Raw genomic sequence first — 27,699 nt, 5'->3', positions numbered from 1 at the left:
TTCTCCCTCCCTCCCTCCCTTCCAGGCTTGGCGCGCCAATCAGCTGTTTGGCCTGCAAGCCTGGAAGGGGAGTGGGGGAAGGGAGCGGCCGTGGCGGCGCCCTCAGGGGAGGAGGCGGAGATGAGCTGGAACAGGGAGCGGTTCCTCTGTGCCCCCCTGTTACTTGCTGTGGCCCTCCCCGGGGCCCCCGCCCCAGCTCACCTCCGTTCCGCCTCCTCCCACGAGCGCGCCGCAGCTCCGCTTCTCCCCCCTCCCTCCCAGGCTTGCCATGCTAATCAGCTGTTTGGCGCGGCAAGCCTGAGAGGGAGGAGAAGCGGAGCTGAGCAGCGTGCTCGTGGGAGGAGGAGGAGGCAGAGCGGAGGTGAGCTGGGGTGGGGAGCGGTTCCTCTGCGCCCCGTCTTGCTGCGGGCCCCCTGCCCCAGCTCACCTCCGCTCCGCCTCCTCCCACGAGCGTGCCGCAGCTCCGCTTCTCCTCTCTCCCAGGCTTGTGCGCCGCTGCTCCACTTCTCTTCCCTCCCAAGCTTGGCGGCAAGTCTGGGAGGGAGGAGAAGCGGAGCTGCGGCGCGCTCATGGGAGAAGGAAGGAGATGAGCTGGGGCGGGCGGGCCCTGGGGAGCGCTGCAGCAAGTAACGGGTGGGCACAGAATTCGGATATAACGAGGTAAAGCAGCCCAGTCCCCCAGAGCGCTGCTTTACCACGTTCTATCTGAATTCGCGTTCTATAGGACTGCATTATATCGGGGTAGAGGTGTATCTTAAACTGGTGTTTGAGATGGGAATGGGAAAAATATTTTCAGTGGTCACTTTAAAAGGGCAAAATAAGAATTAGCTGTCAGAAAGCTGGGGTATACTGGGTAGTTGTAGCCAGGATATTAGAGAGACAAGGTGGGTGAGGTAATATCTTTTATTGGACCAATTTCTGTTAGTGAGAGAGAGAAGCTTTCAAGCCACACAGAGCTCTTCTTCAGGTCTGGGAAAGGTATTCCGAGAGTTACAGCTAAATGCAAGGTGGAACAGATTGTTTGTTTAGCATAAGTAGTAAGTACATATTCTAAGGGACCATTCAACCCACAGAACACCATCTCTGGGAGAAACCATGGCACCAGTGCCCATCACACGTACACTAAACGACACCCAAACATCATCAGTTTGTAAAGACTACCCGTCACTGAAGCTGAATTATCTGTACTCTCTAAGGGACTGAACTTCTGCCCCACCACAGTACCTGATACCATCCTAACATGGAGAACTAGAAGAGTTGTTCTGCCATCCCTGCATCACATAATTCTTCCACAACAGTGACGACACCACTCACAGTTACCACATTCCCACGGACAATCATAAGAAAAAATAATCCTCTGACTAGACATCACAGAGCAGTTGAACCCACACTCTTGATCATTACATTGATTGCTTCAGGAAAAAAATTGACTATAAAATCCTTAACAAACATCATATCCACCTTAGGCCTAGTCTTCACTTACCGGCTGGTCCGGAGGCACGCCATCGATGTTCTGGGATCGATCCCGGAAGTGCTCACAATCGACGCCGGTACTCCAGCTCGCCGAGAGGAGTACGCGGCGTGGACGGGGGGAGACTTCCGGCCGCGTCTGGACCACGGTAAGTCCGGAGTAAGGTACTTCGAATTCAGCTACGTTATTAACATAGCTGAATTTGCGTACCTTAGTCCGAAGTCCGGACTAAGTGTAGACCAGCCCATAATCTCTCCACTGCCAAGAGGACAGCCATACAATCACTGAAATCTAACCACAAGATAGTGATCAAACCAGCAGACAAAGAGGGTGCCGTTGTACTCAAACATGATGACTTCGTTAATGAGGCCAACCATCAACTCTCCAACATCACTTACTATAAGGAACTCAAAGATGACCCCAGGCCACAGTTTATCCAGGAACTTAAGGATATCATCAACCCCCCCCCCCCCAACAACTCCAAGAGAAAATCTACAAACTCATCCGCATGAACCCACCCCAGGGACCTTCTACATGCTTCCCAAGATAGACAAACAAGGGATCCCAGGCAGATCCATCATATCTGGCCAAGGCACTCTAACTGAAGGAATATTGGTACTCTCAGAAATCATCCTCAAACCACCCCCACGCAAAGGGCCAGCTTTCTCCAGGATACCAATGACTTACTCCACAAACACTGCAATATTAACAACCTCCCTCAGAACACCATTCTTGCCAACACTGATGTCACTTCTCTATACACCAAATCTATCACAATGACAGCGTAGCTGCCTGCTTCAGATATTTACAAGACAATAGACAACCCTCTCATCCTTTTCATCCATACCCATAACATCTACATTCAACAAACATTTTGCCCAAACCATGGGAGCAGCCATGGGTATTAGGATGGCTCCCCAATATGCCAACCTCTTCATGAAGAATTATTTCTGGAAAAATGCACCATGAAACCAATGGTATACCTGAGATACATCAATGATATTTCCATCCTCTGAGGGAGTTTAAGCTGTCTGTCCATAGATTTTCCGCATAACTTCAACCACCACCACCATACATTAAACTCTTTCTGGGACACTTCCACACTAGCATAAACTTCCTGGGAACCACAATCAGCTTCAGCAGTGAAACTGTATAGAGAAACATATACAAGAAACCCACCACACCTACATTTACAGATTTAGTAACCACCCAGAACACACCAAAGAATCTGTTATCTACAGCCAGATTCCAAGGAGAAAGTCTGGAGTATACACCTTAACACACTTAACTGTCTTCACCAAACAAGGACACTCGACCAGAGAAGTAGATCACATCATGGAACGGGCCACCTAAATACTCGGAGAACCTGCTTCAATGCAGAAATAAAAACCCCTCCAACTGCATACCCCTAGTTGTTGCCTACCATCCCACTGGAACCTATATGGATGGGATGTCATCAAACAGTTACAACCCATACTTGATGGGGACCCCATCCTGCAAAGAAATCTTGCCTGAACCCCCAATTCTGGCATTCAAACAACCCCCAACCTTGCTAAGCTCATCATAAGCAGGCTTGCCACAGATCAGGACACACCAACTCAAAGCAGCACCAGACCTTGACAAAACAACAGATGCATAACCTGCAGACATATCTCCACTGCTACAATGATCAACATCCCCACACACACCTTTCAAAATCCATGGATCTTACACGTGCTTATCACAACATGTGGTATAGCTCATCCAGTGCACAAAATGCCCCAATAACAACTATGTGGGTGAAGCCAGACAATCACTATGCTCTCAAATGATCTCATATAGGAAAATGATAAAAGACAAAAACATCCTATCTCCTGTGGGTGAACACTTTCCCAAACTGATCACTCTGACCTATCAGTCCTCATCCTCAAGGAAACCTGCATGATACTTTCAAAAGACAAGCCTGGGAGCTTAAATTCATAACTGCTGCACACTAAAAATCATGGACTGAACAGAGACATTGGATTTATGGCTTATTACTAGGGCCCTACCAAATTCACAGCCATGAAAAACGCATCATGGACCATGAAATCTGACCTCCCCCTGTAAAATCTGGTCTTGTGTGTGCTTTTACTCTGTACTATACAGATTTCATGGGGAAGAGGGGCATTTCTCAAATTGGGGGCTCTGATCTAAAAGGGAGTTAGAGGGAGGGTGGCGGTATTGCCACCCTTACTTCTGTGCTACCTTCAGGGCTGGGTGGCCAGAGAGCAGTGGCTGTTGGCCGGGTACCCAGCTCTGACGATGGTGCCCCACCAGCAGCAGTGCAGAAGTAAGGGTGGCAATACCATATCAGGCCACCCTTACTTCTGCGCTGCTGCCTTCAGAGCTGAACGGCCAGAGAGTGGCAGCTGCTGACTGAGGGCCCAGCTCTGCAGGCAGCAGCACAGAAGTAAGGGTGGCAATACCATATCAGGCTATCCTTACTTCTGCGCTGCTGTTGGCAGTGGCTCTGCCTTCAGAGCTGGGCTCTCGGCCAGCAGCCACCGCTCTCCATCTGCCCAGCTCTCAGGCAGTGCCACCACCAGCAGTTGCGCAGAAGAGAAGCAGAAACAGTACCACCTACAATAACATTGTGATACCCCCCTCCCTCCCAAAATTCCTTTTTGGGTTAGGATCCCTACAATTACAACACGTGACATTTCAGATTTAAATAGTTGAAAAAATGAAATTTATAATTTTTAAAGTCCTTTGACTGTGAAATTGATGAAAATGGACTGTGAATTTGGTAGGGCCCTACTTATTATAACAATCTGTAACCAGTGACCCCCTCTTTTTGTCCTATGACTGCAGAGGGGCCACTCTGCTTTGAATGGTCCCTTAATACAGTGGTTCTCAAACTTATTTGACCACTCTCCCCTTCTTTGAGTCTGTAATAGTTCATGTTCCTCCTCCCTGCCGCCACACTGTACATACACCGATTTAAAAAAAAAATCAACATGCAACTCTTACTAAATATTAAAAACAGTAAGGCATTTATTCAAACAGCCATTTAAGTATATAGTAATGTAAATTTTTAGTGATATACTGCTTACTGGCATCACACTGTTATTACTAGTGTGTTGGGTGCGCCTGTTTTTTGGAGCAGAACAATTCCATGTTGGGTTGGATGCTTGAGACAGCTATCTGGAGATCTCCTTGTACCTGAAGATGAGATCATTGTTAGTTTTTAATGTACAGTAAAGTAGTTCAGAAAAGTTTTGGCTTCTTTGTTTTTCACTTGAGTTGGGGTGGTTTTTTTCCTGTTGCACAAATGAGCCAATGATCCATTGTAATAAGAGCAAAAGCAAAACTGCGATTGTGGTTGATGCTTACAATTAAATGAGCATACCACGTTGTAGCAAACGGATTAATGTACAGATGGCAACAACTTTTATATAGTGCTATGCAAGCTTAGCAGAAATCCGTCAAACTGCACAGCGCAATCTGAGGACTTGATATGTCTGGAGGAATCAGCTTTGTTAGTTATTCATTGCTGTGGGTAAAATGTGTGCAGTAAGGGTTTTGTTTTGTTTTTGTTTTTTACCCCACAAAAGCGTCTCACACCCACTCCCTCTAGAATACATTCTGCACACACACACACACCCCGGGGGGGGTGTTACGCCCACCAGTTTGAGAACCTCTGCCTTAATATATGCTAACTACTTATGATAAACAATCTGTTCCACCTTGCATTTAGCTGTGACGCTCAGACCTGAAGAAGGAACTGTGTGTTGTTCAAAAGCTGCTTTCTGTCACCAACAGAAGTTGGTAGAATAAAAGATATTACCTCACCCATCTTGTCTCTCTGAAGGATGGTGTGTCAATTATAGTTGATGAGTGATACTAGTTTCATGCTGCTTAGACAGTTTCAAAAATAAGTTGGAAACAGACGAAAAAGAATTGTTCCTAGAAGCAAGCACTGGTACAGATCAGTTTTGTAAAATCATTCTTCAAAACAGTGTGAAGCTATTGGGTTTTATATTTGACATTTAGTGACTGAGTGAGTGTGCAGTGATTTCAACTCCTTTTGCCCATTTTGAACTTTTAAATTTTCATAACACTGCAGATCCTTTCTTATGCTTTCTGCTTACTTATAAATTGTGACTTTGAACGCTCTGGCTAACCCTGATCCTTCCAACCTTTCTGAAAAGTAGCCATCGTAATATTACAAAAAGTAATATTTTGTTACATTATTCATATCTTGAATTTTGGAAATGGAAAATATAATCAATACAGTCCAGGGCTGTGCTCCAGCCACTTTGCACCACTCCATTGGTATTAAGTAGCTTTCAAATAGATGGATCCATCCCTCAGAGGATCTCTTCGCACGTAAGGGGATCCTCAGGTGGTATAGCAACTTTAGTGCCATTTCAGTGGCTGGTGTGGAAGATGACACAGGTGGGGCTCCTTCATGCTGTGATGATTCACAGCTACTTTAAGGAGGTTGCAGGCATGTGGTGCAGGCTAGAGCAGCCTTCAGGCTGGTTTAACTTGGACTGGGAGACTTGCACTGAGCAGTCCTGTGACTGGTAGTGAATTGGGCACCTTTGGAAGTGGATGGGGAATCCCCCTCATCTGTGTCAAATGCTTCTTGATCGCAGCTGGGAATCTGCCCAAAATATTGCTAATATCAAATAGCTTGTTTCTTAAAATTACGTTAATTCACTTCTAAAGGAAGCTCAGTCTTCTGAATGGGAAACTTTTGTGCTAAGGAATGAACTGGGGTCTGTAGATAATGGAGTGAGGCAAGGATAGAATAGGGGAAGTGTTTTTCCGTGAAGGGGAGTAGAGGCAGTGTCTGAAAGTGGGCAGTGTGAAAAAGATTGGTTGTTTGTAAACACTGAAAGACTATATATAAATACTGCTTCAGCTTTCTTTGGATGTCATTGCTTCACTTGAAATATTAGTAAATTTTGTAAAATATAGGCATAATTTAAACCCAAATGTGGTTCATGCAGAGAAGAGCTTTGGAACTGAATTGTAATTGCAGCATGTATGATAAATATATTAGCTTAAAAGGGGAGGTTGATTATACAGTAGTTCTGTGGCATCAGGTAATTATGGTTACGCATTGCAGTGGTCTTGCCTTTACCATTTGTCAGAGTTTAAGTTATCTTAAACCTCTTGTTTATGTTTTTAAGACGTTTAAGTCTTGTATTTTATTGATTTCTCTCTTTGTTTAAACTTCTGACTTTTAGTTTGGGGATTTCATTAGGTTTGTAATTTGTTAGAGAACTTGCCCTTAAAAACACTTTACTTTAAATCTCAGCCTATTTTGTGGTAGTGACTGTAGTGAGGGCATACTCATTTTCCCTATGATTTGTGGTGTACCTGTGAGTTTTGTGAATGACTTTGCAGTTCATGTCTCAAAACATCTGTAGAAACATAATTTTTGATGATAAACTTATTTTCTATCTTACTTGGCAGAAAAGATCATTTGCACCTTCTACACCACTGACAGGAAGGAGATACCTGAGAGAGAAGGAAGCGGTAATCACTCCTGTTGCTTCAGCAACACAAAGTGTGAGCCGGTTACAGAGCATTGTGGCTGGGTTAAAAAATGCACCAAGTGAACAGCTTATAGCTATCTTTGAGTAAGCATGTCACTTACCCCTACTTTCATTACAAAAGGTGATCCCTCTCTTCAGACTTGGTTTTGTTAGGCTACTACATTTTTACTCCATACTCAAGTCTTTTTAAAGGGTTTTATGAGGGTTGCTGGGGAAAAAGACCGACCTGTCTTCTTAGTGTTTCCATTTGAAAGGCCTTATTGTGAGGAACTAAACCTTTTATTTCTTAATGAATCTGTGCTTCTGGAAAAGTACGGCTTTTAAAAAAACCTCATTACTTACTGTTAGATTAATAGGCCAAATTTTTTTTTACTCGTCAGCTAATCATAATTTGTGCATTTGTTTTTTATTGACACTGTTGGTATAACAAGTTTGACCAAAAAAAATCTATTTCTTAACAAAAGCAAATTTGGACAAATTAAATCCTAGTCTGATAGAAGTCACCTACCAAGGAAGAGAGTAGTGTATGACAGTCTTGTCTGCCGACTAAAGAGGCAGTTACAGTCTTCTTTTAAGTGCAGGTTGTGAAAGTGAGTAGAACACAGCCTAGAGCCTGCCATTAGTCTTCAGCATTCAGCTCCTCCAATGCACTTTAGTCTAATTTTGTATATTTATGGATTATAAAGTTAGAAGGGACCATTATGATCATCTAGTCTGACCCCCTTTATAACACAGCTCATGGGACTTCTCTGAGTTAATTCCTGTTTGACTAGGGCGTATCCTTTTGAAAAACATCCGTTCTTGACTTAAAAATTTCCAGTGATGGAGAATCCACCACAACCCTTGTAAATTGTTTCAAGATCTGCCCCTTATTTTGTGTTTGAATAGCTTAAGTTTGCAGCCATTGGATCTTGTTATACCTTTGTCTGCTAGGAAGAAGAGCTTTCTATATGCAATTTCTGTTCCCCATGTAGGTACTTTATATATAGTGTTCCAGTCACCTCAGATCTTCTTTGATCATCTAAACAGATTGAGCTCTTTGAGTCTGTCACTGTAAGGCATGTTTTCTAATCCTGTCTCATTGCTGTTCTCACTGAACTCTCTCCTATATTCAACATTCTTCATGTTGAGGACACCAGAAATGGACACAGTATTCCAGTAGTAGTTGCACCAGTACCAACTAAAGAGATTATATAACCTCTCTACTTCTACTTGATATTCCCATTTATACATCCAATAATTTCAGCAGCCCTTTTGGTCATAGTGTCGCACTGGGAGTTCATTGGCTGAGTATCCACTGTGACATTCCCCCTTTCCTCTCCCCCACTCTTTGAGTCACTGCTCTGGGTCTCAAAGTCACATTCCCAGGCTCAGACATCTTGTTTGACACCATTCCTTGGGACATGGGACACCACCGGCTAGCTGTCTTAGAACCTGAGAACCTCCTGAACCCCCCAGTTGCTTACATCTGCACCCCCAGAGTTCCACCAAGGCTGTGGACTCCCTGGGCTTCTAGTTTGTCTCTGAAGGGGTTAAAGGAAAGGAAGGAACTCAGCCTTAACAGAGGAAGCTTAGCCATAGTGATTTTACTCTTAAAACATTTGAGAAATTCAGATCTTTAAAAATGACAAGCTCTGAGCCCTTTACCCTGTTCAGACTCGCAGAAGGGGTGAAATCTGAAGTTTGATTTCTGGCTGGGCACAGTCTCTCCTGCGAGCCCTTATGTGGTAATTATCAGCCTCCCTGCACACAGCTGCATCCACTCTTAAATAAGGCCTCTGTCACTGTCTCCAAAAGCTGGGAATGGGCGAGAGGGGATGGATTGCTTGATGATTACCTGTTCTGTTCATTCCCTCTGAAGCACCTGGCATTGGCCACTGTCAGAAGACAGGATACTGGGCTAGATGAACCTTTGATCTGACCCAGTATGGCCGTTCTTGTGTTCTGTGCAATATGCTCAAACTGTGAAACTCTTTCTCCACCAGTGATGGTCCTTCAGTGAGCAAACATTTTTTTTGTGCCTGGGTTAGCTCTCTAGAATGCAGAACAAGGCTGCCTTTGGGCAAGTCCAGACTTGTGCAACCATAGTGCCAGTGTTTCAAAACATATCACAAAATAGAATTCCTAATTTCATTGTCACATAATTAAATCCATTATATTCTTCTATTCCTAAATAGACTGTCTAGGCTAGGGGAACATTCTAATTGTATCGTAATCGATTGGGCTCCTGAAAGGTAAATTATTGGTAGCCCAAGTTATCCCTGGTGCAAATATTATATGGATATCAAAGTACTGAGGCGATATACTCTGACTAGTATTACTTTCTATCCATTTCCTCCTTTTTTTTAAATTTGAATCAATAAGTTTCTTCTGTCTCTTCCTCCTTTCTCCCTCCCCTCCCCTCCGTCCCCCATAAAAAAAAAAATCAGTTTTGGTCTTAATTGTGTGGTAGCAATTTGCATAATTTAAAATAATTTATAAAATCCTCCCACAATCTCCGTGTCTGGATGCTCAGAGTTATTACATAGTAATTTAATACTGTTAAGATAATATAAAAGTAGAAATAATGTAAGGATAAAAAGAAACAAAAGTCCATTATTATTTCTAAAGAGGGGAGCTAATGCACTGCTCTGAAGAACAGAATTCAGTTTATATAAGCACATTCTTTATCAAGCACTACTCATGTACAAAAATAATAATGGAGTTAGTCAGGGCTTGTCTACATAGGGAGTAATGCACACTATGGGGGTGAGATTCCTAAAGTACCCTGATGTGTTGCGGATTAATTGGTCTGTGCCTGCTGATGCACACTAAAGTTCTCAGAACACTTTAACATAGTAAGCTCTAGTAGTTTACTACATTAAAGTGCACTGGGAAGTCTTTAGTGTGCACCAGCAGGGTCTACTCAGAGCAGTTAATCGACAATAATTAGTGCCCTTTAGAAATCACACCTCCATAGTGTGCATTACTCCACTGTGTAGACAAGCCCTCCGTCTTCTCAAACTATCAAATCCTATATGGCCTTTAAAAAATATTATACTGCTACTCTTTGTTCTGGAACACATGTTGCATCTTTTCTTTGTGTACAATAGGTCAGTAACCATTAAACAGAATGTTGTACATAACAGAATTAAATAAGGCAAGGTTACAGTTCAGAATTGGACTTGCAAGTAATAGTATTAAAACCCACAGACTATCTCTTTTTCTGGTTAGCTTGTAAACCTTTTTGAATGAGTGCTGTCCAGAGTGTAAAATACATCACAGGATGGGACATTGGTTGCCAAGAGGAAAGCTTGGTGAAATGAATCCTATCGGGGGGCTTTTTTATGTTTCTGTAATATACAAATGAGGTTTCTCTCTGGGTCCTGTTATAGGTCTTGTGTACGCAACCCTATGGAAAGCATCATGAATCGAGTTAAAGAAATAGGTGAGGCTTTCTGTCGGAGTTATACTCGGTCAACAGATGACCAGCCAGGATCTCACATAGGTAGGAATATGTGAAATGCATAGAATGTTTCAGCATATTGAAGTGCATCGCTTGTGTATCAAAGGCGACACGTTTATGGGAAGAAAAAATGCTTCGGCTGATTCTTCATGTACTTAGTAAAATGAACGATTGGTGTAGATGAAAACTGACTTTTCAATGGAGGGGCAACTCACTGCATAGAAATGTACTAGTATTACTCCAGCTCCTCATTGATTGGGCCAGGCTGATCAAAATTTTGAAGAGATAAATGTCCTTATAGTGTGGTTTCTGGGACATTTCATCCATACATCAATCCCAACTCCATGGAGGTGAAGGTGCCTTCAGTACAACTCCTATTGAGACATTTATAAGATAGTAAGAATATTGCATTAAAAAGTTTACTTTAATAAATAAGGGATGCCTTAGTAAAGGCAATAATAACTTTAAAAATATTGAACCGCTACTCATTGGTTCAAAACTTGTTGCATCTTTTCATTGCAACAGGTCAATAACTACCAAACAGGACATTGTACAGAGTTGAATGAAACCATGCAAGGTTATACAGTAACTCCTCACTTAACGTTGTCCCGGTTAACGGTGTTTCGTCATTATGTCGCTGATCTATTAGAGAACATGCTCATTTAAAGTTGCGCAATGCTCCCTTATAATGTTGTTTGGCAGCCGCCTGCTTTGTCCACTGCTTGCAGGAAGAGCAGCCGTTGAAGCTAGCTGGTGGGGGCTTGGAACTAGGGTGGGCCGGCAGCCCCCTTATCAGCTCCCCTAAGTTCCCTGTGCGGCAGCCGCCCAGCAGGCTATCAATTGCTGGGCAGTTCAGGTGTCCCTCCACCCACTGCCATGTCTCTCAAACACGCCACCCCCCCAGCACTTTGGAAAGTGGAGGGAGTGGTGAGCTCCACCGGGATAGTGTGGGTTCATCATCATGTTCAGTTTCCACAGGGAATGTTTGCAGCCACTGCCACGCTTCTATTGTCTCTTCTCCCTCCATTCATACTGCCTTGTAGAGTGAGAGGCTACATTAACAACAATGTGTTAATCCTTGAGGGCTCAGTCAAGTGCTAGTTCATCATTTAGCAGCAAGGCATTCCCTGGGAAATATCCCACTCTCTGACTCCACCACTTCAATCAAGCTTCGCAATCATCATTGCTATGTACAGTATTAAATTGTTTAAAACTTATACTTTGTGTAATTATACATAGTCTTTTGTCTGGTGAAAAAAAATTCCCTGGAACCTAACTCCCCCCATTTACATTAATTCTTATGGGGAAATTGGATTCGCTTAACATCGTTTTGTTTAATGTAGCATTTTTCAGGAACATAACTACAATGTCAAGCGAGGAGTTACTGTAGTTCAAAATGGGACTTGAAAGAAATTGTATTGAAACTCTCAATAAGAGACTATAAATCTGCCTAAGAAGTGGGAAAAAAAGTTTCTTAATTAAATGAACTTTCCTGTATGGGTGTTAATGCAATTCATTACATATTTGAAATTCAGAAGACTTTTACAAAACTGGAGTGGAGACCTTACACATAAACATTCCTAAAGTTTGAACATCTAAAGAGTATGAAATATGTTAATTGCATGTAAGGTTTGTTTCACATAGCATTACTAAAGACATTCAGAGTAGTATTTCCTCTAAGCTTACAGCACACGTGTGTTTCTGTTATGGAAAGTAAAATACTGGTTAACTTAATCAAGACTGTTTATTCATCCCCTCCTCCTCCTCTCCCCTCCCAACTGCTGACTTGGAATACGAGCTTTCAGCAATGTTTGGTTTCAATTGCAGATTTTGCTGTTAACAGACTAAAACTGGCAGAGATTTTGTATTATAAAATTTTGGAGACGATAGTGGTACAAGAAACACGAAGATTGCATGGGAAGGATATGACAGTAAGTAGAGAACTGGAACAGAAGAGCCTCTTCTTCTTTAAGTTCACCCTTGTGAATACTTTCAGAAAAATTATGTATTTGGGTCAATCCACACAGCTCCCATTTAAATCAATCTGAGGGTAGAATTGGTTCCTTGTCTATTGACTAGCTAATTGCGGATTGATGGGCTCAATTTTCCAGTTTAATATTAATTTAATTCCTTAAATGAGATTATTTCAAGAATTTGACCCAGTTGTAGTTTCTTGAGAGCTCAATATTTGTTCAGTACTACTAGTCTTTCAACTAACATAGTTCCTTCCTTATATTTTCTTATGGCTGTGTACTAAATCCTACACACTCTGCTGTATTACAACTAGGGATGTAAATATCGTTTTAAAAGTTAACCATTTAAATGATTAAAATTATATCGGTTAACCGATTAAAGGGAGAGGGGCTCTGATTAAAGGGAAGGTTGCTCTGGCCGGCCGGCCAACTTGGCTTAGGACTGGGGCTAACAGTTAGGGTGAATAAATGGGTAAGACTAATGCTTACCAGTTAACTGTTTAATATTTTACATCCCTAATTACAACAAAGGTGAAATCTTACCTGATTTTAAATCAAAAACTGGATCGTCAAGTAATTTGAACTGATAAAGAAAAGTGACTTGCAAATATTTCTCTCCAAGATTGTTTTTCTTCAATATGTTATGCTTCTCTCCTGCATCTCAAATGATTCCTTTCATCTGCATTTAATACTGATATCTCCTTTTTTCCTAACTCATATGTGTCTGATATGTGATATATACCTGTCACGGAGTCACTGGGCGATGCTCTGGAACTACTCCATACAAAGCCAGTCAGGACTCTGGGGGAGCATGCCTCCTCTCTCTTGAGCATACTGTCTCTAGGGCAAGAAGCTTACACAGCTTCAACCTTCCTGGGTCTGACCTCGTAGCATTCAGCATCCCCTTTTCACACCGTACGCTTCCCACAGCGAGTTCGCACAGGCAGGGCTCCTGGGGAAGCCAGAGGGCCCTGCACCCCAACTCTGCAATCAGACGTGACTCTCAGCCAGCCAGTAAAACAGAAGGTTTATTAAATGACAGGAACGCGGTCTAAAACAGAGATTGTAGGTACAGAGAACAGGACCCCTCAGTTAGGTCCATCTTGGGGGTAGGGAGCCCAGACCCCAGTTCTGGGACTCCCTCCGTTTCCCCAGCCAGCTCTAAACTGAAACTCTCCAGCCACTCCTCTGGCCTTTGCCTCTTTTCCTCGGCCAAAGGCACCTGGTCGCACCCTCCTCCTGGGTCTCAGATTACACAGGTGCAAATAGTAGGACAGTCTCATCTGCTCCCAGGGCCTCAGCAAAATCACACACCCAATTTCCACCACCTAAGTATTGGTGCAGTACACAGGGAAACTAAGGTACACACAGAACTAAGGTACACACACAATTAGTATAGGACTGTAAGACTCACATAACAAGATGCAACATAACAAAATGAATAAAACCCCACTTCATCAGAATACCTGAATAGACTAGCCTTTGACAATAATAACTATATATGAAGGTGCCTACAACTGCTAATTGTCTTTGCCTATATTGTCTTTTAGAACATAGATGCTGGGCAAGGCATTTTTGTTCTCCTCTTTCTTCTTCAAGAAAATGCCTGTATTGCTTTTCAGTAACTGCAGCTAGCACACCTTGCATTCTGCTTTAACCCCTGGGGAGCAGGCTTTTATCCTTTTACCCACAGTATCAAAGCAGCTTTACTGTCATTGGCCCTGTAGGTCTGCTTCCCCTTCGACTTGCATTATTACTAGATAAACAACTATAAAACCAGCCTTTACCATTTGAAACTTTCCGAAAAGCGGGAAATAATGGAAAGGGCAAAAGAAACAGTAATTGATCTTTCAGGGAACAAATATGTAAAGTAGTTGAACGTAGTACGATACTTAAGTATACCATTGGAAGTTTCCTTTTTGTAGCTTAAACTGTCATAATTTAGCAAGGTGCTACTTGTAATATAATTGATTTATCTGCTATTCTTTCTCCAGTGTGTCAGCACCTGTACTACTTATAAGTCAGCAAATCTGTCTGTAAAGAGTGGAACAGACAGGTTAAATGACATGATAAATTGGACAGGGTTCACAGAAGAGCCACAAGAATGATTAATGGATTACCAAACATAGAATCATAGGCCTGGAAGGGACCTCGCGAGGTCATCTAGTCCAGTCCCCTGCACTTATGGCAAGACTAAGTATTATCTAGACCATCCCTGACAGGTTTTTGTCTAACCTGCTCTTAAAAATCTCCAATGATGGAGATTCCACAACCTCCCTAGGCAATTTATTCCAGTGCTTAACCACCCTGACAGGAAGTTTTTCCTAATGTTCAACCTACATCTCCTTGCTGCAATTTAAGCCCATTTTTTCTTGTCCTATCCTCAGAGATTAAGAAAAACAGTTTTTCTCCCTCCTCGTTAACAACCTTTTATGTACTTGAAAACAGTTATCATGTCCCCTCTGTCTTCTCTTTTCCAGACTAAACAAACCCAATTTGTTTAATCTTCCCTCATAGGTAATGTTTTCTAGACCTTTGATCACTTTTGTGCCTTTATAGTGATAGACTCAAGGAGCTCAATCTATTTATTTTAACAAAGAAGGTTAAAGGGTGACTTGATTAGTCTAGAAGTACCTACATTGGGGAACAGGTATTTGATAATGGGATCCTCAGTCTAACAGACACAAGTATAGCATGATCCAATGTCTGGAAGTTGAAGCTAGACAAATTCAGACTGGGAATACGGGGTACATTTTTCAAAGTGAGGGTAATCAACCATTGGAACAATTTACCAAGCATCGTGGTGGATTCTCCATCCCTGACAATTTTTAAATCAAGATGGAATGTTTTTCTAAAAGATCTGCTCTAGGAATTATTTTGGCAAAGTTCTCTGGCTTTTGTTATACAAGAGATCAGACTAGATGATCACAAGGCCTTCTGGCCTTGGAATCTATGTCCTTTGTCTCTTGACTTCTTTTTCAGTGCTCCCTCTTCTGTAACTTTTTCCATATCCCAAATCTTAATTCAATTAAGTTTTAATTAATGGATAGTAAATTCAGGGTATGGTTTAAAACAAAACTTAAATTCTTATTCTATGTTTTTTTTAATGCAGGCCTTAGCAGATCAAATCATCATACTTCATCTAGTGGGGATAGAGTTTGTGTGTGTGTGGCAAGGAGAATGCTGCTCTTTCTCAGTAGTTCAGTCTCTCTAGTATCATTTAAGAAAATATATTTATGAGTAACTCCTTAATGATGTGGCTGAAAACCATTTCTATGTCCTATCTAGGCTCTCTTGGAGCAAGATATTTTCCATCGTTCCCTGATAGCATGTTGTTTGGAGATTGTGCTATTTGCATATAGCTCACTGCGAACTTTCCCTTGGATTATTGAGGTTCTTGATCTCCAACCATTCTATTTTTATAAGGTAAGCATAAACGTCATGTTCAAATACTTGGATCTGAATTATTATAAACTTTTAAAGTACCTCTATTTTGTATTAGATTCACAGTCCTAGAAGCCCTCTGTTCCTAAATTAGGTATAGTAGAGGGGCTAGTGCAGACCTGTAGCATATGTGCTATTTTACTCTAAGGCTGCCCTTGAATATACTACCAAGAATTGACATCTGTTATCCAACATATGTAATACTTGTGACACCATTTCCCCTGTAATGTAAAGGAATAAAGCACTTGTGCTTTATTGTGCATGGTTTGTATACTTCATTTAATTGTAACATGCTGTCAGTCAATTTTCGATTTAACGAATGATTTGCAAACCTGACTTACTACTGTGGTTGGTCGAATAGTGGAATAAAATATTGTTAGATTATATTTGACCAGTATTTCTACCAGTATTCAAATGTACTAAATATTTCACCAGTTATAGAACTGGTCACATACCACAAAAATCTGAGGGAAATTCTTCAACTAATACTGTTAAAATACTTCAAAATAATATATTTGTTGAGTACTGTTTGATCAGTCCTTCTTGTTACATCCCTGTTTTGTTAAATCTTTTTTTCCCTTCCTGTCTTTACTTAACTTTCTTTCCTGCAACAGAGCACTGTCTTCTCTTCTTGTTCCCCACTTCCTCCTTTTTGTCACCTTTATTCTTCCCCTTCTCCCCCACAAATTCTGTACCTTTCTTCTTTACTAACTTACCTTATCTCAGTCTCTCTGTCTTTTGGCCTTTCTCACAGACATACCAATACCTAGGCATCTAGTGAAAATGTCAAGGCCCTAATAGTCAGAGGTCTAACCAGCCAGTTAAGATGTGGGGGCCCTGCTGTTCAGGAGCAATACCCAAGATAGAATCCAGCCTTTGAGAAACCAAGAGGGTGTTGAGACTCCAGCCACAGTGCTGTTCCTGGACCCTCACTGAGGACCCCAGCCTTTCTCGTCAGTATGGTATATTAAGTATATCTCCCTGCCCGCTCTCCTTTTCCCATCCCAAAGCCTCTGTTTCCGACCTTCCATAGCCTCCTGGCTGTTGACGTTTGGAGGCTGGAGTGTGTCTGCTACTCTTTCACTTCCTCAGCTTTTGGGTAGCTGCAAGAGTAGAGTAGTGGAAACATTCCCCTAGCCTTCATTTGAGTCCCTTTCCTCAGGCAATAGCCCCAATGTGTGTGCCTCTGCTGTTGCTCGCAGTTCTTCTTCAAGTGATTGCACATGTCCATTCCGATTTAGGTGTGCGAGTGCCCTGAGCGCAGCTGTCGAAGATTTTTCCCCTAGTGGTATCCGTAGCCTCGGTGCCGGCGCCCCCTGCTGTTGCGCGCTCATAGCGCCATTATAAACGCAATTACTTCGGCAAGGAGGGTTTCGGAGAGCCGAGCCCTCACAGCAGAGTCACCATATACAGTTTTCTTAAAGATAAGGTACAGCTGCGGCTGCACCCAAAATTCCTCACAAAGGTTGTGTCCCAATTCCACTACAACCAGGCTATCTTTCTACCGGTCTTCTACCCTAAGCCTCACGTGAATAGGGAAGAGCAACGACTGCACTCCCTGGACGTCAGACATGTTCCGGCATTTTATATTGAAAGAACCAAACCGTTTCATAGGTCGTCCCAGCTCTTCTTTGCTATAGCTGACAGAATAAAAGGGCTTCTGGTCTCCTCCCAGAGGATCTCATCTTGGATCACATCCTGTATATGAACATGCTACGACCTCGCAGGCGTTCCCCCTCAGTCGAAGTTAACAGCTCACTCCACAAGGTCCCAAGATTCTTTGGCAGCCTTCTTAGTGCAGGTTCCAATCCAGGACTTATGCAGAGCGGCGACATGGTCCTCGGTGCATACCTTTACAATACCCAGTGCTATCATGCAGCAGCCTCTCTGGGGGCAAAAGCCTCCCCTGACGGGAATTCCCAAAGCTGGGGAAGGGGTGCCCCCAGCTGCAGCAGGTTCGGGCTGGGTTCAAGCCGCCCCTCCCCTGGCAGGTCCCCGGGTGGATTCCCTGAGCACCTGCATGGCACTAAATAGGCTGCTGCATGGCCGCGTAGCTTACAGGGAACTTAGCTCTTTACCCTCAATATTAGATTATCTCTTAGAACTTAAAAGGTATGGCCTCTCCATGAGTTTAAGAAGAGTACACCTCTCTGCTATCACAGCTTTTCACCACAAAGTGGATCAACGTTCTGTGTTTGCTCACCTGCTCACCAAATGTTTCCTCAAAGGCCTCACCAACGTTTACCCAGAACTACGTGATCCTACTACACCATGGGACCTCCGCCTAGTCCTTCGGGCCGTCACTGGTTCCCCATTTGAACCCATAGCTACATGCTCACTACTACACCTTTCCATGAGGGTAGCATTTCTAGTGACCGTTACATCTACCAGACGTGTAGGAGAGGTGGGTGGTCTCATGGCGGACCCCCCCCCCCCATACACTTTTTTTTAAAGATAAAGTATCCCTGAGACCGCACCCCAAGTTTTTACCTAAAGTCATCTCAGCCTTCCACCTTAATCAATCCATTTACCTACCGACATTTTACCCCAAACCCCACGAGGATGGAGGGCAGTCCACACTTCATACTCTCGACGTAGGGAGGGCACTGGCCTTTTATATAGCCAGACTGTTCATCTCCATCAATGAACGCTCCAAAGGGAGTGCCATATCCAAACAGAGGCTCTCCAAGTGGATCTCTGATTGCATAATTCTATGCTATCACTTGGTGATTTGCTGTTCCTTCCCTCTGGAGCACCTGGCATTAGCCACTATTGGAAGACAGGATACTGGGCTAGATGGACCTTTGGTCTGACCCAGTATGTCCGTTCTTATATACCATCAGTGTGACCGACAGCCTCCTTTGGGGATTCGCACGCATTCCACCAGAGCCCTATTGACCTCTGTTGCTTTCCTTAACAACGTGCCCATCACTGTAGGGCTGCAACCTGGGCCTCAGTCCATACCTTTACGCAGCACTACGCATTAAGATAACTGGCAATGTCCAATGCCTCTTTTGGACTCACTGTATTGTCTGCTCTCACAGCTTCAACTCCGAAGACCCTCCTTCCACCGGAGGGCACTGCTCTGAAGTCACTTAAAGTGGAGCACCCACAGGGACAGCACTTGAAGGAGAGAAAGTTACTCACCTTGTGCAGTAACGGAGGTTCTTCGAGATGTGTCCCCCTGTGAGTGCTCCACTACCCTCCCTCTTACCCTCTGCTTTGGGTTTATTACTTAGTCGCTGCAGGAGAGAAGGAATAAAGCCAGCACCAGTTAACCGCTTCAAGCAGTGCTAGATGGGGGCCGCACATGTGCAACCCAACTGGGCTCTGCTACCAAAAATCTCTGATTACGAGCACAGGGGCGCACGAACACCTAAAGTCGAGCACCCACAGGGACACACATCTCGAAGAACCTACATTACTGCACAAGGTGAGTAACTTTCTCTTCCACAGCATTGGTTTACACTTGAATCACATTTTCTATTTGATATAGGCTCTTAAACCACACTCACCACTGTATTGTCTCAGTGCATTAAGTGACGTGACTAATATCTGTCGTGTCAGGTTGTTCTTTGTAAAGCTAGCTTCACAACCTTAAGGGCGTTAACCTTTTTTCAAATGAAGCTTTAAATTGATTGGTAATGGTATTTGTGAACATCACCTAGTTATAAAGTGGAAGAGCATCAATTAAAAACTAAATTTAAATCTAATTGTAAACTGGAAATGATGGTGTACATATATATAACACTGGTCTACAATTTTTGAGAAGTCGTCTGCTTCAGAGATAAAAATGTGCTATTTATTTTGTATTTTTATGTGCTGAATTCAAATATGACAATTAAAACAACTGATTGGCTACTGTTTCTAAGATATTTAAGTTTTTACATTTTATGTCTATGTATATTGTGTAGATAGTAGAGTTTTAATCATAAATTGTAAACCTAGGTTTTTTCATGTGTTTATGATTGCTTTACATGATAATATTTCACCTGTCCTGTTTATGTAACACTTTAAAAATCAGCAAAAGGGTTATATAAATAAAATTTATTATGAAACAAAAGGCAAAAAACTATTATGTACATAGTTTAGTCCTATTCAGTGTCTACTCGGCGCTTCTTGGCTTGTCTCTTGTATTCATTAAATGGAGCATCTCTTGTCACTGTCCAGCAATAGTCTGCAAGCATTAATGGGCTCCATTTGGCCTGATAGCGTTTCTCCATTGTTGCAATGTCCTGGTGAAATCGCTCGCCGTGCTCGTCGCTCACTCCTCCGCAGTTCGGTGGAAAAAAAAATCTAGATGAGAGTGCAAAAAATGTATCTTTAGTGACATGTTGCAACCAAGGCTTTTGTACGCCTTGAGGAGGTTTTCCACCAACAACCTGTAGTTGTCTGCCTTGTTATTTCCGAGAAAATTTATTGCCACTAACTGGAAAGCTTTCCATGCCGTCTTTTCCTTGCCACGCAGTGCATGGTCAAATGCATCATCTCGAAGAAGTTCACGAATCTGAGGACCAACAAAGACACCTTCCTTTATCTTAGCTTCACTTAACTTTGGAAATTTTCCACAGAGGTACTTGAAAGCTGCTTGTGTTTTGTCAATGGCCTTGACAAAGTTCTTCATCAGACCCAGCTTGATGTGTAAGGGTGGTAACAAAATCTTCCTTGATTCAACAAGTGGTGGATGCTGAACACTTTTCCTCCCAGGCTCCAATGACTGTCGGAGTGGCCAATCTTTCTTGATGTAGTGGGAATCTCTTGCACGACTATCCCATTCGCAGAGAAAACAGCAGTACTTTGTGTATCCAGTCTGCAGACCAAGCAAGAGAGCAACAACCTTCAAATCGCCACAAAGCTACCACTGATGTTGGTCATAGTTTATGCACCTCAAAAGTTGTTTCATGTTGTCATAGGTTTCCTTCATATGGACTGCATGACCAACTGGAATTGATGGCAAAACATTGCCATTATGCAGTAAAACAGCTTTAAGACTCGTCTTCGATGAATCAATGAACAGTCTCCACTCATCTGGATCGTGAACGATGTTGAGGGCTGCCATCACACCATCGATGTTGTTGCAGGCTACAAGATCACCTTCCATGAAGAAGAATGGGACAAGATCCTTTTGACGGTCACGGAACATGGAAACCCTAACATCACCTGCCAGGAGATTCCACTGCTGTAGTCTGGAGCCCAACAGCTCTGCCTTACTCTTGGGTAGTTCCAAATCCCTGACAAGGTCATTCAGTTCACCTTGTGTTATGAGGTGTGGTTCAGAGGAGGAGGATGGGAGAAAATGTGGGTCCTGTGACATTGATGGTTCAGGACCAGAAGTTTCATCCTCTTCCTCTTCCTCGTCTGACTCAAGTGAGAATGATTCTGGTGCATCAGGAACCGGCAGTCCTTCTCCGTGGGGTACTGGGCGTATAGCTGATGGAATGTTTGGATAATGCACAGTCCACTTTTTCTTCTTTGACACACCTTTCCCAACTGGAGGCACCATGCAGAAGTAACAATTGCTGGTATGATCTGTTGGCTCTCTCCAAATCATTGGCACTGCAAAAGGCATAGACTTTCTTTTCCTGTTCAACCACTGGCGAAGATTTGTTGCACAAGTGTTGCAGCATATGTGTGGGGCCCACCTCTTGTCCTGATCTCCAATTTTGCAGCCAAAATAAAGGTGATAGGCTTTCTTAACCATAGTGGTTATACTGCGCTTTTGTGATGCAAAAGTCACTTCACCACAAACATAGCAGAAGTTATCTGCACTGTTCACACAAGTACAAAGCATCTCTGCTCACTTTGGCTAAACAGAAATGTGTCCCTTTGCAAAATCAAACACTGACAAATAAGAGAGCATGACACTGTATGATTTCTAGAGCTGATATAGGGCAATTTGTTCAGCAGAGTGATGTAAGCTTCGTTATGATTGCATCATCCATGACTTCTAGGAATAACATGATGCAATTCATATCATGTATGATGCAATACCAGCTTCAGATTGCATCATTCATTGTTTTGCCTAAAAAGCAAGTACTGTCCAAACCCAGTCATAGATTTATTCATAGATCCAGTCAAAGATGTATTTTAGTCATTTCTGGTTTAAATTGAGATTCCCTTCCCTTTATAACTCACTTATCCTCCACCATTCCTAAGTCAAGGGTCGTATATACTGACCCAATAGCATATCTTGAAAACTAGAGCCAATCAATAATTTTAAGCATCATTTTCGTTCTCAGTGACCCAGAATTAGTAAAGTTTGACTACATTTATTTCAGAAGCATTTTGGCTGTAGAGCAGTGTAATCACCATTTCTTATGAAGCCTTTTATACTGGATCTTAAAATTCTGTGAAGTACTAAACTATATTTTCACTTACTGAAGATGAAGGAGGAGAGGGAGAAAGAAACAGATCTATGAGAAAGCAGAAAATGTCTTCATAGATTCTAAGGCCAGAAGGGACCATTATGATCCTCTAGTCTGAACTCCTGTATAACACAGGCCCTCTGAGACTTGGAATCAGATGGAGAATTGATGTAGGGAAGCTATTCCAGGCCACAGGATTCCAGCATAGAATGCTTTTGCACCAGCTATGGCAAGATGGTGTGTTTTGGAGTGAGGGGAGTGTGTGGGATGAGCAGAGGTATCAGGAAGAGGAACAGAAACATGCAAGGTATGTAATAGAAGTTGGAACTTTTAAAAACAAGGAGGGAGGGTTGAATTGGACCTGAAATGAATAGTCAGTTGATGAGTGTACCATACTTTTTAGCCTGTTCCCATAGTCTCACTGTCATAAACACACCCAGGCCATTTTCGTTTTATTACATGTATTTTTTATTCCATAGTTCTTTTTTAAACAGAACATGACGCAGGCATATTGCAGTAGGAGCTTTCCACACTGCTTCTCTCCTTTGTACAGCTCACCTTCTGAGCTCCCCCTCCTGCTTCCTGTTCCTCCCAGTTATATTCTCCCAGTTACTGCCAGTTGTATCAATAGTCTAGTAATTACCACCCAGGTACTCATAATCCACCAACAGAAAATAGCTAATTGTTCCCAGTTGTGCCAGCAACCTTTTCTGAGCTGCAGCAATTGAACTTGCTGCAGCAAGTGACCAGGGTGCTACCGCTAGCATTCGGTCAGAGGAGGGTTAAGGATAGGTGAGGTGGTTTTGCTTTTAGCATGGCTGATTAAATTGCCTTGCTTCCCTTTAGGTGATTGAAGTATTGATTCGGTCTGAGGAAGGACTCTCCAGAGACATGGTGAAGCACCTCAACAACATTGAAGAACAGATTTTGGAGAGTCTAGCCTGGACCAGCGACTCTGCCCTATGGAAAGCTCTACAAGCCTCAGAAAACAAGGTCCCAACCTGTGAAGAAGTATGTTGAAGGGAAAATAAATTATCAGAAAATGCAAGTGTATTCATTTTCCAGGACTGATATTTTGCTTAGGATATTAATCAAATTCAACAATTTATCTAGTAGTGAAATAATTATAAAAACTAAGACACGGTGTTCTCTGACACCCTTTTTAATAATGGTAGATGGTATGAAGAGGCGAAGATTATTTATTCTTAAACTGGCATCTCTTATATCCCAGGTAATATACCCAAGTAATTTTGAAGCCGGTAATGGAGGAAGTGGACTAGGTCACCTCCCTATGATGCCAGTATCGCCTATTGTGCATCCCCGGGTGAAAGAGGTTCGCACAGATCTTGGTGGAAGTTTACGACGGGGTAAGTTGAGAGCTTCTGATGTGTTTGTAGTATATAGTATTTCAAACCATTCATAGTAATACATAGAGAAATCCTGGCTGCGTTTGCTTAGAATCTTAGTCATTTGTCTTTTCAAACTTTTTGTCTGGAAATCTTCTCCCTAACTCTATGGCTTTGTCTCCATAACACTCAATTGCTTGTGCTTCCATCCAGTGTGTTTATGTCCACATTGCCTACCTTGAATCAGAGTAATATTTACCTTTGTGCCTTTTCTAGGGTTGTCTATACTGATTCAGATGGTGTAGCTGTAATCCTTGACAGCTGGTAGCTCTGCTTCTCCTGCTGTTCTAATCTATTCAGTGGTTCACTATGAAGTTTGGTTCTGTCCTGTATTTTCTATCTTTATGCCTCCATTCTCAGATTTGATAGGTCAATTTCTTTTTAAAAAATACTATCCTCTATCTCATTAGTTCTTAAATGGACACTTATTTTTAACCAAAACAAAAAACAAAAAAACCCACAACCAACAACTTGGGATTGCTGTTTTTTCACAAAAAGGCAAACAGTTCTGTGCACTGGGCTGTATGACTTACCATTCAAAGAAATTTACAGAAAGTAAAAAAGCATACTGAAGGGGAGAAGAGCAGAGCTTGACCTGCCTCTGCTGACAAGGAATTGTCCGCCGGGAGTGGGTGAAAGCTAGTAGCAGAGTGAAACTTCCAAGTTTTTAGCCAGTTTCACTTTGCTGTTTACCCAGAAACTCTTCTGCTTTGTGGGATGGAGAGGAACACACACCATGTAGTGTCTTGAGCAGCAGGAGATTATCTTGTGCTTCCAAAGGGTTCCATGGATCAGAAGAGTGAAACTGATATTGTACTGATCAGTTTTGCCGCTGCCCAATAGCATGAATGGAAGCAGTTAAAGTGAGCAGAGTTTGTGAGAAGAAATAGAGATAAGGGAATGAGCAAAGGGAGGGAGGATTCAAGCTGAGTAGTGGCGAGGGGATTAAAGAGGAAGAGACAGAGAAACAAGATGTCCAAGCAGCTAGAGCTCAGGAAAGATGCGACTGGAGGAGGAAGAGGTCTCCATTGCTTTCCAGTGGCTAAGAATCCAAACATATTGTCAATCAAATGAAATGGTTTGGGAATAGTGGAGAATAAGGGGAAGCAATTGAAGGGCTAGAGGACTTTGATCTGGGTATTATGGTGCTACTGTTCTGTCAGTGGAAGGTTTCTTGTGATTCTGACTTCTGTTTTGTAGCTTGGGGACTAGTAGTTCTCTCATTTTGGACATTGTGTTTCTGTTAAACTGCTGCATATTGTAGTGATGTTTTTTCCTTTCTTTCATATTAGACATGCAGCCGTTGTCTCCGATCTCTGTTCATGAGCGCTACAGTTCTCCTACAGCTGGAAGTGCTAAGAGAAGGCTCTTTGGCGATGACAGCCCAAAAGACATGCAGGTAGAAAAGGTTCTCTCTGAAGGAACGAAGTTGAAAATTGCCCCAGCTTCAAGCGTTGCTGCTGAAAATATCTCTCTCTCACCGGGACAGACAATTTTGACCATGGCAACAGCTACCGTAACAGGGACAATGGGACAGAAAGTTACAATCCCACTGCATGGTAAGATATCCATTCATTTTACTTCATTGCATTTTATAATGATGCTGAATGTTTTACTATGTCCTTTTTCTGGGGTTTGGTTGTACTATCAAACACAATGTAGATTCAGTTTGGAGGGCTTTGCATTTTGAACAAGTAACATCTAAAGAAAATTGTTTTGAAAAAAAAATTAAGAGAAAATATGCTTTGCCATCCCTAGTGCTTATTATTGCATGGACTAGAGTCTAGACAAAGACTTGTTGCTTACAGATTATCCTGGTAATGTATCCACTGCAGGCTGGGGCAGGGTTTGTGAAGTTGTTGCTTTGCAAATTTTGCTTCATCACAGATGAAGCCTTATGAAGATGTATGACGCAAGTAATTCTTGGGATTTAATATGCTTAGGTCCTCAGGTATAGCTGTATCCTTATCTGTTTTCCTATCTGTTTACTCAGTATATCGTGATTTTACTTAAGGATAAGGGGATATAGATTTTAGAAACAAATTGATACATGAAAGATTCACAGTACTTGACTCTGACAGATTGAAGTTGGCTGTATGTCAACTCCCCAAATCCTGCTCTGGCCCATGAGGAATGGACTAGATGATTTAATGGAGCTCTCTCTAATTTCTGATATTTCTAATATAAAAAGAAGCATATTAAAGATTAATATTCTGTAAGGTCTATTGCCATGGCGACCTTTAGAGGAGCAAAATAAAATTAGATATGCCATTCACAGAAACTAAGATAATAATCAAATGCTCTCTAAATTAAATTCATTCAGAAACCATTATATGGTTGTAATGCCAAGAGAAGCAAATTCTTTGACTGAGAGCCATGCTGCCAAACATGGGAAACCATGTTCTTGAAAGTTATCGTGCAGTGCACAGCAATCCGTGGAATACAACTGAGACACTTAGCTTTGTCTTCTTTTCTGAAGACTCCTAGACAGAAGTGACTTGGCAGTCATAATGTCTATCTTACTAATACAGGAGTACGTTCCACTGCACTGTCTGTACTACTTTATTACCTGTGCTTATACTTGCAGCACCCTACAACTGCACTGCATAGTATCATGCCCTGAATGTTCAATTTTAGCAGTCTCCCAGCTGATCTTAATAGATATTAATTGCTATACAGGTGTATAGGGTGAGAGGTATTCTCTCAACACCTTGGCTCCACACCATTTAGGCTTTGAATATGATTACCAACATCTTGAATTACAGCCAAAAGAAAACTGGAAGCCAGTGTAGAGACTTGATCTCAGGTCCAGTGTTTGGGGCATCCTGCAGCAGTTGGGAGGAAGGCAGAAGGGTTCTGCAGTAGCTGGAGGAATTAGTCCTAGGACACATTTGTCCCGATTGGTGGTAACAAAGGTGAGGATGACTGTGTGAGATCCAGATCGAAGAAGAATGGTCCGTGATCAATGATAAACTCACCCGCACTATGGGTCACCAATGCAGTTTGAGTCAAAGAGCAGCGATAAATCCAGTGAGACCCTGAGGTCAGATATTACACACTTGTTAGCTGATGCAGACACACCGTTGGCTTAATCCCCATCTCCTTCCCCTTACCAGGAAACAAAACTGCAGGTTTTCCCAGCTTGAATCTTCATCCAGCTCTCTGTATTGTATGCTGGCAGAGTAAAGAGACTATAGATGGTGGCAAAGAGCTGAGTACTGATGTTGTTATACTGATGACCCAGTAGTCCAAACTCTTGATCTTTCCAAGTGGCTTAATAGGAATGTCCGACAGAAGGGATTACAAATGGTATGCTATGGAACCCTGCATTTGCGGGGCCAAGGGAAGAAGCGTTTGCCCAGCACTACCCTTTCTGGATGCTTCTGAGAAGAAATAAACCCACTGAAAGATTCCTCAGTCCACTCCTGCAATATCTTGCAGGCAAGTCAGTCAGACCTTACAGTCACAATGTTATCCAGAGCTGCTGGTAAATCTATTAAAATCAGCTTGTGAACTTTACCTTTTACATCATTAGAAGAAGCTCATCCATATCAATAGTGATGTTTCCATAAACAAGCCTGAAGCCAGACGTTAGGCATCAAAATCTGTATAATCAGTACTGGAGATGGCTCATCACTATCTTTTCAATTACCTTCTCTTAAAAGGGGAGATTCAAGGCAAGACAGAAACTGTGTGTTAACAATCAAATATGGTTTCTTGAGCAAGGTCCTAAGCACTGTTTATTTAAATGTCATTGGTATGTTGCTGTCCCTAAGGAGTAGGGTTACCATATTTCAACAATCAAAAAAGAGGACGGGAGGAGCCCCGCCCTAGCCCCGCCCCTGTCCTGCCCTAGCCCTGCCCCTGCCCCTTCCACTCCCTCCCACTTCCTGCCCCCTCAGAACCCCCAACCCTCCCCCCCACACCTTGTCCCCTGACTGCCCCCTCCTGGGACCCCTGCCCCTAACTGCCCCCCAGGACTCCACCCCCTACCTAAGCCTCCCTGCTCCTTGTCCCCTGACTGCCCCCTCCTGAGACCTTCCCCACATCCTAACTGGCCCCCT

The 27,699-nt window shown here is 42.6% G+C and overlaps 1 protein-coding gene across 5 annotated transcripts in view; it reads left to right on the top strand.

Moving 5' to 3' along the window:
* The window catches only part of RBL1 (RB transcriptional corepressor like 1), a 73,017-nt gene that overhangs the window by 26,239 nt on the left and 19,079 nt on the right, over positions 1-27,699 (top strand). For all 5 annotated transcript variants that reach the window (XR_004647813.1, XM_034787098.1, XM_034787100.1 and 2 more), the window contains exons 9-15: positions 6,920-7,086; positions 10,377-10,489; positions 12,275-12,378; positions 15,709-15,846; positions 23,076-23,240; positions 23,461-23,596; positions 24,928-25,194. Coding sequence is in view for 4 of the 5 variants with exons in the window: in XM_034787098.1 (XP_034642989.1) it covers positions 6,920-7,086; positions 10,377-10,489; positions 12,275-12,378; positions 15,709-15,846; positions 23,076-23,240; positions 23,461-23,596; positions 24,928-25,194 (1,090 nt within the window). In the remaining variant the exon portion in view is untranslated. The remainder of the gene's footprint in view (positions 1-6,919; positions 7,087-10,376; positions 10,490-12,274; positions 12,379-15,708; positions 15,847-23,075; positions 23,241-23,460; positions 23,597-24,927; positions 25,195-27,699) is intronic.

This window comes from Trachemys scripta, chromosome 12 (assembly GCF_013100865.1).
Source record: "Trachemys scripta elegans isolate TJP31775 chromosome 12, CAS_Tse_1.0, whole genome shotgun sequence".
Taxonomy (NCBI): Eukaryota; Metazoa; Chordata; order Testudines; family Emydidae; genus Trachemys; species Trachemys scripta.
Note: the sequence above shows the minus strand (reverse complement) of the source record. Positions and strands in the feature narration are given on the sequence as shown.